This window comes from Thunnus thynnus, chromosome 6 (genome assembly GCF_963924715.1).
Source record: "Thunnus thynnus chromosome 6, fThuThy2.1, whole genome shotgun sequence".
Taxonomy (NCBI): Eukaryota; Metazoa; Chordata; class Actinopteri; order Scombriformes; family Scombridae; genus Thunnus; species Thunnus thynnus.
In genome coordinates, this window is record NC_089522.1 from 28824199 (window position 1) to 28834036 (window position 9838).

A 9838-nucleotide genomic window follows, 5' to 3' on the forward strand; every position below is an offset into this window, starting at 1 on the left:
AAACAGCTGTTTTCCAAAATGGAGTTAGTCCTGTCTGAGCCAATCAGAGCGAAGCTGTGGAGGCTCCCACTCCTCTGAGGGCTGGAGCCAACACCAACCACACTGCACTCTGCACATCAAACACTTATTACATCTTTTTTTATATCATCATTATTATTATTTTTTATTATAAGTAAGATGATTCATTGTAGCTTTCATCTCAAGACAGCTTTATTTAGACGCACTTTCAAGTGTAGATTCACAATTTTTCCAAGTCTATCTCAAAACAAATCAAGTCAGCTGCTCATATAAACACTGAAAGGGGGTTTTCCTCGCTGTAATCATCCATTCAGTTCATAGTTGCTATTAAAAGATCTCCTTCAGATGTGCTTTCAGTGGAAGTGATGAGGGCCAACCCAGTCGTTTTATGCAAAGAAATGCATTTAAAAGTTGATGTGAAGCTTATATGAGGCTTAAGCGGTCTGAGTTAGTCATATCAAGTGGATATCTGTCACATTCAAAGTCTTTTTAACATCCAACTCCCTCTTTTCCCCCGTTTCCTCAGGCAGTGTTTCCCTGTTGAGCTGCGGTGGAAGTTGACTAACGTTAAACAGATATCTACTTGATTTGACTCACTTGGACGGCTGAAGCTTCATGTTAGCTTCAGATAAACTTTTAAATACATTTTTTCCACAGGAGAAGGCTTGTTAATTTTGGCCCCCGTCACTTATATTGTAAGTGCATGAACAGTAGGGAGGGTTATGGCAAGAAAAACACGTTTTAATGTTCATTTGGGCTCCTGACTATTGTTTTAAGACAGAAAAATTGTAAACCTGTCCTTCAAACCACTACACACCCACTGACTTGATGAGATTTCCTCCCATATAAGGAGCCCCCAGATGTTTCTGATAGTTTTACGGTTTATACTGCACATAAAATGATCATATGATGTAATATAAAGACATTAGCACCTTTTCACTTGCTCGATATTAAAGGGGCACTCCATGATTTGCACTTCACTAGAGTTTTAAAAAATATTAGGCAGTCAAAATCAAAGCAGCAGAGGCCAGGGTATCCTGACTTTTTGTCCCTGTGATTCAGGATCCAAAAATGCTGGATCAAGTTGCATTATGGGAAATGTAAGATCATTTCCCATAATACAATGTGACCATTTCATTGTCTTTTCCAGCTGCTACAGCTTGAGGCTGAGGTCAGTGCAGAAGTACCTTAAAGTGCAATGCAGCCGACGGCCTCTAGATGCTGGTTCCAACTGACTCCTATTCAAAAAGTCTAGAAATACTAAGTCAATCATTTTTTTCAAGGTGTCATTCTGGTCTCAATCGCTAAATTTTGGCCCTTGAATTAAGTGCACTGGTGGACATTTTTGGGAATTATTTCTCTGTTAATAAGAATTGAAGACTTGTGTAGTCTCTGGACAACACTCCAGGACTCGCACTGAATCGGACTAGTGTTGCAATATTTCACTAAGTGTTTCTTGAGCACAATTTAGCTAAAATAGCTAACATTAGCCCAAGTGCGTAGCGCTCAGTGTTCCGAGTAAGTTAGCTTTAACTTCAGTCCAGGGTAGCGGGCGAGTTTCCAGAGCGTGAAAGGCAACTCACTACAGTCCTTATTTGGAACAGACCATGAGCTGCAACTTTGGGCTTCAACCCTTTTTTTTTCCCCCCAACTCTTAATTGTGTCAAACATCACTTATCACATTTGAGCTTAAGACAAAAACAGAAACATTAAGGCATCATAATGAAATAAGGATAAAACAACAGACATGACTCCACTCTCAATAGGATAAAACATTCAACATGGCAACATGACATCGGGTAAAATTCTTGTATCGTACTAATTGTAAGAGCACATTCCTTGTTGTTTATGATTTGGAAAGACTCAAAATACTTGCTTAATTCAGTCCTGAAAGGTTCAAACGATCAAAAGACCTTGAGAACTCGGCTTTATGGCTGTGAAATTTTTCCAGTAAAAGTAATAAATTGAACCGGCTTTGGCACAAACCAATGCGTGACGTCACACCTCACTATGTCCTCTCTATGGTCTTGATGGTCATGTCATATGGGATGGATGGGAACAATGGCAAGGATTCTCATGTTTATGTTGTACGTTGGTCAAATGCACAATGACAACATAACATTATAAATTTTGACTTAATCACCGTGAACGATTAACTTTGGCTGACGTGAGGCGTCATCATTTGCTAGATTTTTAGGCATCTCAGCATTTTAAGCGCCTAGATGTAGAAAAGTCAGTTTCTCAGTCATAAGAACGACTTGAAAGTTGGTTTAAGTGCTATTTTTACAAGTTGGACACTCATAAATACCATAACATGTAACATAATTGAAAAGTAACATCAATATAGAGTAATGTACAGTTTTTTCATTTTGGCTCAGGTTGTATAATAAAAATAATAATAATAATCAAAGATAATAATTAAAGATGTAATTTCCATCTACCATCGTTGTTTGGATTAGGAAATAGTTGCAACTTTGCAAAAAAAAATCGTATTACTCATCAAACAGAATATTTCTTCATCTAGATGGTTAGAGGAGTCCTCGAGGATCCTGGAAATACCTCCACAGCAGTAAGCGTTATTAAATGACCCTCTGTGTTTTTCAGAGATTGGTGAGTATTTATCTTTCAGAGAAATATATATATGTGACGCGAATGCAACAGAAATATGGACTGTTGGAGTGCCCCATAAATGCCCAAATAACGCCAATGACATCATCAGGGTGATTTCTTCACCAGAGCTGCAGATGACAGCTGCTTCCCTCTTGACCAGTAAACTGAACTTCATGCGAAAACTGATGGATTGATCTGCCTCATTTCCTTCTGTTTTATGTTATCAATTCATATTCATTGAGTACAGATCATACAACAGCCTTGTTCACTAAAGAAACGTCATGGAAACAGCAGACCGACGATATCCAACAGTGAAGGCTTGTGGAGTTAAGATACAGTCAAAGTCTCATAAAAGAGCCTGAACAAATTAATGAGTTCTCCGCAAGTGTTCCAGATGGCAACGGTCCAATATCTAACAAGGAGGCTCACATGCCAAAACCTATTTTAATCTTGACACTAAAACACAGCTCTTCATTGTTTAAACTGTATATTTCCATATTTTCTATATAGGATCTTCTCTAACGCTCAGCCTCGCAATACAGAGAACCCACTTGATTAAAATCTGCTCATGGTTACTTGATCCCTGAACCCAATATTAATCTCTACTGACCTCATGAAAATTTTAAAGGATATAATCATACAGGGTTTACATACAGTGATAAGTACATGTTTCCCCATAGGCCAATGCGATATGTCCTTTAGTTCCTTAGGAGAACCTGTAGTTTTATGATCTTTAGAGTATTTCTGTCTGTTGGAGGAGAACAGGCTTGACAAATATAAAAATTATTGTGTTTTTCATTTCAAAAAATTTAACACAAACACAATTTCTGCAGTGGTAGAAAGAAACAAAGTTCACTTATTCATGTACTGCACTCAACTCTGAGGTACTAAAACGGAGTATTTCTATTTAAATTACTAATTAAACTACTCAACAGTAACGTTTATGCACAGATAATGTTAACAATGATTAAACTTTGCTTCACCTCATCAACTACGACCTTAAAATGCTGCTTAAATGTTAATGCACATTTAATAATAATCCAAAATAATATATATCATATATAACAATCTGAAAGTTGTGCACAATGAGTACTACATAGTATACATGTTTCTAATAATACCTATGCACTTTTGAATACTTTTACTTATAATGGAGTATTTTTACAGTGTAGTATTACTACTTCTACTGCAGTTTAAGATCTGCATATTTGTTGCATTTATGTTTTTCTTTTGTATTTGGTGAATCATGAACTCTATCAGGAAACTGTAGTCATCTGCAATAATCTTGCGAAAATAACCACAAGTTCCCAGGAGCACACAGCATACCATCAACCTCTGCCAACAAAAGCATTCACAGCACAAACAAACACAAATATAGCTTTCTGTTTCACTTTACTGTCTTCACTAGGAACAATTTTGCAACATAATACAGCTTACAGTAACATACGTGCACAAAATAAAAATATAAAAGACTGTACACAACAAAAGAGTTAGCTTCGGGCTACCGCGAGAAAACAGATCCGACATTAATGCACATCTCTGTACATGGCCTGGTGTGAAATTTGGCAAACTAGATGTCTGTAAAGTCAGTATTGAATATTCTATCACTGCAATTCTCCAATGTGACTCCTGTGATCAGTAATGGCCCCGTGTTAAGACTGCGTGATGAGACACAGGCAAACAGGTCAAAAAAACATTTAAAAAAAAAAAAACATAAGGCAGATTATCTGAATTTAGAAAAATAATCCTCTCAGTGATTCAGGCTAGAGAAAACTAAAACATCATCTAAACAAAGGCCCTGAAATATTGTATATCAGCAACAACATTTACAGGTAAATCTAGTACAATATTCACTCTCTCAGCCACAGCAGCCATCTACTATATGTCCATTTACTAATCATAAAGTATATCCACGAGAACGCACATGAGTATTGCTTTGGTTCACACAAATCCAACATGATTTATGACACATCCCTTGCAAAAAAAATCTACTGATTAATTAACAGTTTAAGGCAATGCATTAGTCGGTGACATACACAGAAACTGTCTCAATCTTTTGATCGTTTCGTGGAGCGATGTAATCATGCAGACAGAGCAGTAATGGCCAGTATACGACTGACTGTCGGTATGCAGATTCTAAACAAACGGAAGAGATGTGAGTTTGATAAGACTATTTTTAGCATTCCTCCTCAGTGGAAAATATTAAAAACTAAAATGAATTCATAGAGGGGCAAGGGCTCATGTCAAAAGCCTCTTTGCCAGAGCCTGCAGCTGCCTTGGAACCATGATTGAATGTTGGGCTAAGTATAAACTAGAGACGACTATAGTAGTGCTGCTTAGTTAGTAAAATAAATCATGTATAATATTGGCAACTTGCCCTGTAAAAGTCTACACACATGTTTCAAATGAAACAGAAAAATGTCCTCTCAGTGATGGGAGTGTATCTACAATGTGCAATCAGTAACAGTAATAAAGTTGAGAGCGCAGCCCCCTGAAGATGTCGTCGTCCTGCCCGCTGGCCTGCTCGCCTTCAAACAGCATGGAGTCTGGGAGCACCACACCCTCTAGTGGATCTGGCTGGCAGAACTCCACTATAAATTCCTCCTCACAGTCCAGCAGCAGTCTGGACCACGCACCCATGTCCAGTTGGCCAGCGGTGCCGCCGTACTCCTCCGGCAGAACCGACCGGGGGATGCTCCGGTGCAGAGAGCGCAGGTCTGAGCCGTGGAGGATGTACTGTACGAGGAGACAGAAAAAGCACTGTGTCAGTGACGTCATCAGTGTCACCATCTGATTAATTATTTTAATGAACACAAAGCAACCCCTGTCATGATATTTTAGAATATACGGAGTTGTGTTTCTGCTGGTCTGAGTTCATTCCTCTCTGAGAAGTAAATGCGTGGCCTTCCATTTGCACAGATGAAAATAGACTATTATTTTGGAGCACAGGCTGATGATAAAAGGGAGGCGCACGATTCAAAATAGGCCTTTGTTAAAAACAAAAGAGTCGGAGACAATTCAAGGACAATAGTTACCCTCTCTGCCATCTTCTCCTTCAGAAAAGGCTTAATTATAGCAAAGATGCCTTTGAAAATCCTGGGCTCGTTAATTATGTTAACAGCCTTGATTCTGATTGGAAACCCATCCTGTGAATTAGAAGAGAAACGGTATTCAGAGCAGTCACAGCTGGTCCTCGTTAAACGTCTTACATGTGATTTGTGTGCGTATGTAAATATTACACACTTGGCAGTCAATACAACAATCAACGGGCAGTGCTCAAGAGCTACTGTTGTAAATAATCATGACACTGTCTTTTTTTTTTCATATTTACTGCTGTGTCAGTACTAAATAATATGACAGTTTGAGTACATCCTGGATTCATATATCTTTTCAAGAAAGATCAACAGAATATTTAATCGCTTGGTTCATTTTTTTTTTTTTTTAAATACTGTCATCAGAACATCAAGTGCTTGATTTCTTACCTGGAGGATGCTCACAACTTTTTTGGCAAGGAATGGGCCTGGATTGGATGCTTGTGACATGCCCACTCCGGTGTAGTCAGCTAAAATGACGATACCGTTCACTTGAGTTTCCTCCGGCTGGATCAGCTTCTCCAGAGTCAGATAAATGGCCCTCACATTGTCGACAAACGGATAATCATTCGGCTTCCATTTTCCTGTAAAAGGAGAGTGAGTTGAGTGATGATACATCATGAGTGACACACATCTTGGAAGAATGACCAGTAACTGGCTATTAGTCATAAAGAATGTAACGATTATCAGCTCTTTTATGAGAAATACATGACAAACAGCCACATTATTAGCTTATCTAGAACGGATTATTCATTAATACAACAGATGAGTTCTCAAGGAAAATAAAGTCGATGACGCAGACACCAACCCGGACGGAGACAGAGGATGTATCTTCCGTTGGGGTCCGGCTGAGGCAGGACCGTGAGGAAGCCCAGGTCCAGGACGTGTTTCACCGTGGACGGCTTCAGGTCCTGGAACACCTCTGGCCAGGCCTTACGTCCCGCATGGTAATTGAGCAGCAGCTGCAGGGCCCGGTCGTAGTCAAACTTCCTGGCCCGCAGGAAGCGCAGGAGGAAGGCGTCGTCCAGCCTCGTCCTGAGATTGGGTTGTTCCTGCGGAGTCGGGTGAAAAAAAGAAGATGTTTTAGTAAGAAAAAAAGGATCAAAATTATTTAATACATACGTGCCTCTATTAGGCCAAACTGCTGGTGATATTCTGTATTTTTCTTACAGACAACAAATCCCATGTAGGGCTGAAACTAATGATTATTTTCATTATCAATTAATTTGCAGGTTTTGATTAATCAATTAGTTGTTTGGTCTATGAAATGTCAGATAATGCCCGTTATAAATTCCCACAGCCCAAGGTGACATGTTCAAATGTCTTGTTTTGTCTGACCAACAGTCCAAAACCCAAATATTCAGTTTACCATCACAGAAGACAAAGAAAACCATAAAATCATCACATTTGACAAATTGGAACCAGCAAATTTGGGCATTTTTGCTTAAAAAAAAAAGAGACAAAAACGATTATTCAATGATCCAAATAGTTGCCAATTAATTTTCTGTTGAACGACTAATCGATTAATCGTTGCAGGTCTAATCTCATAAAAAGACCAGAACCAACAATGAACTGATCTTACTAATAATTAATCCCTGCTTTCCAAACCCTAATATATCTTATTCCACTGTGCCATAAAGCTCTATTGTTGTCCATAAACTATTGAGCTGACATGTTCCTTCATTACTATAAACACACATGCTGTTATTTATTTTGAGTCAATGCCACAAACTGCTGTTGTGCTGCAGTAAATGCTCACTGGAGCACCAAATCTGTGGCTAAAAGTCCCCAATAAATTATTAATTTACTCCTGTTTAAGTAATGTTGGCTAAGAACTACAGCACTCAGCCGTTCTATCTCAAGTTCTATCTCTTATTTGGAGCACACCTTGCAATTGTTTCTTGTTTATATGTTGACAATCAAGGTGACAGTTTTCTTTTACTTTTGTAGGTGTGTACAGTGTGCAGTTATCTTCTACACTAAGTCAGCCTGCATGTCTTAGATTTTTTTAGGATTTTAGCCTGTACTGAGAGGAGACAGTAGAGACAAACAGCAAACAAAGAGGAAGAGAGACATGCAACAAATGCACCTGACCAGGATTTAAGCGAGGACGTTGTGATTATGTTGGATGAGTTTTAACCACCAGGCTAACAGGACTCCCCCAAATGTTTTCACATTATTTCAATTCAAACAGTGACTAAATAATGTGAGCATATAGGATTTAAGTAATCAAGCCTGAGAATCTGAGAAAGCATTTGGGACTTGACAGTTTTTGAAGATGTAAAGTTAATGTTTTCTAATTTTTGGGATGCTTTCTTTTAGCTGCTCTCTTACTGGAATTTAAGTCGGAAAGAGACTATTTATTTGTCAATATGGCAAAAAAAGCACAAAACAAAACCTTCAGTATCATGTCTCTCAGTGCTTGGACATCTCGGAGACGCCATTCTGGTTTCTCCTGGAGCTCCTCCCGTGCCTTGGCCACCAGCTCAGGGGTCAGACTGCAGGAGTAGATGGGAGGAGGGGGTCCAGGGAACCAGCTGTGTTCTGCAGCTGCTGGAGGGTCCGCTGGAGACCTGAGATCGATGGACTCATGCTGATCGGCCATGGACTGACTGGGTGAAACTGTGTGGAAAGCAACACACATAAGAAAATACTAAAAGACAGAAAGTCTGATAAAACAACAGTCAGGAGTCCATATGGACACTGACAGAGGTTTTCCTCACTGATATCATTCATTTTGTTCATACTGGCTATTAAAAGATCCCCTTCAAATGTGCTTTCAATGTAAGTGATGGAGGCCAAAATCCACAGTGTGTCCACACAGTCATTTAGTGTAAATGTTTACATGAAGCTTCAGCAGTCTGAGTTAGTCATATCAAGTGGATATCTGCCACATTTACAGTCTTTTTAGCATCAAATTCCCTCTTTGTTTCCTCAGACAGTGTTTCCCTGTTGAGCTGTGGTGGAAGTTTAGTAGCAAAAAGAGGAACTTTGGCACTAAAAAGACAGTAATGTTGAAAGATATCTACTTGATTTGTCTAATTTGGACGCTGAAGCTTCATATTAGCTTCAGACAAATACATTTTTGCACAGAAGGAGGCCTGTGGATTTTGTCTCCCATCACTTGCATTGTAAGTGCATTGTGAGGGGATCTTCCAATGCTCAGTATGAACAGGAGGAATGATTACAGCAAGAAAAATCTCTTTTAATGTTCATTTGGGCTCCTGACTGTTGTTTTAAGACAAAACCCCGTCCTTTAAGGAGTCATCCATATACAAAAATAACACTTAACTTATATTAGAAGACAAATACAAGAAATAAAAAATGTCCTTTCATACCAGAAAAGAGAAGTGAGTCAGAGCATCTGTCAGCTAATATACCCTGACCCTGAAAAACAACCGCTGCGACAAAACTAAAGTCAGAATAATGACTGAATACCAACCCGAAAATGCGTTTAACATTAACCCTCTAGGACAGACACAGGCGACTTTTATAAGCATCCATTGGCAAGTGATGAAATGGATTAAAAAACAGCCGCAACGACCCAAAAACAACAGTGTCAAAAGCCACAACCGACCTGTCAGGAAAATCCTATAATAATTTCCGGGTGGAATGACGTCGCTCTCTCATTGGCCAGTGTGCGTCACGTGCAGTCGAGACGTACCGTCTGTTGTTTTGATGCTTATGATGCCTTCAAGTACTCCTCGGAAACTAGTAAATACCAAAAATAAATAGATAAATAAATAAAAAATCTCCTTAAACAACAGTCTGTTGAGACAAGATTTTAATCTGTCTGCATCTTTTCTTCTTTTTCTTTTGCAAACGCTACATTAGGCTTATTTTTTCCTCCTGCTGTATACACAGCCTCAATGCAACTGAACACATCTTGCAAACTATCTTAACAGAAATAGAAATTCCACATTTCGTCCCGCATTTTTGATTATAAATCGTAAATTGAAAGCATGAAGCACAGCCTATATTTACGACAGCACATGGTGGCATTAAAACAGTGCTGCTGTAGTTTATGCATAGACTGTTGTACAGTTTTTTTTAATTATTTTATGCAGTTTATAGTGTTGTAAATTTTTCATTCGGTTTGGAAATTAAACCATCGGTGA

General features: G+C 38.8%; 1 protein-coding gene across 3 annotated transcripts; it reads right to left on the minus strand.

Annotated features, from left to right (window-relative positions):
* Positions 1–4003: 4003 nt before the first annotated feature.
* On the minus strand, positions 4004–9564 carry ttpal (tocopherol (alpha) transfer protein-like). Of its 3 annotated transcripts, none has more exons than XM_067593245.1 (6): positions 9298–9564; positions 8119–8342; positions 6529–6772; positions 6111–6304; positions 5664–5774; positions 4004–5364 (listed from the first exon to the last, which is right to left on the minus strand). In XM_067593245.1, the coding sequence occupies exons 2-6, from the start codon at positions 8323–8325 to the stop codon at positions 5086–5088; spliced, it is 1035 nt and encodes a 344-aa protein (XP_067449346.1). In that variant the 5' UTR covers positions 8326–8342; positions 9298–9564; the 3' UTR covers positions 4004–5085. The 3 variants fall into 3 exon arrangements, with proteins under 3 accessions (XP_067449346.1, XP_067449344.1, XP_067449345.1); XM_067593243.1 differs by having other exon boundaries at positions 9163–9564; XM_067593244.1 differs by having other exon boundaries at positions 9059–9564.
* Between the last annotated feature and the right edge of the window lie 274 nt (positions 9565–9838).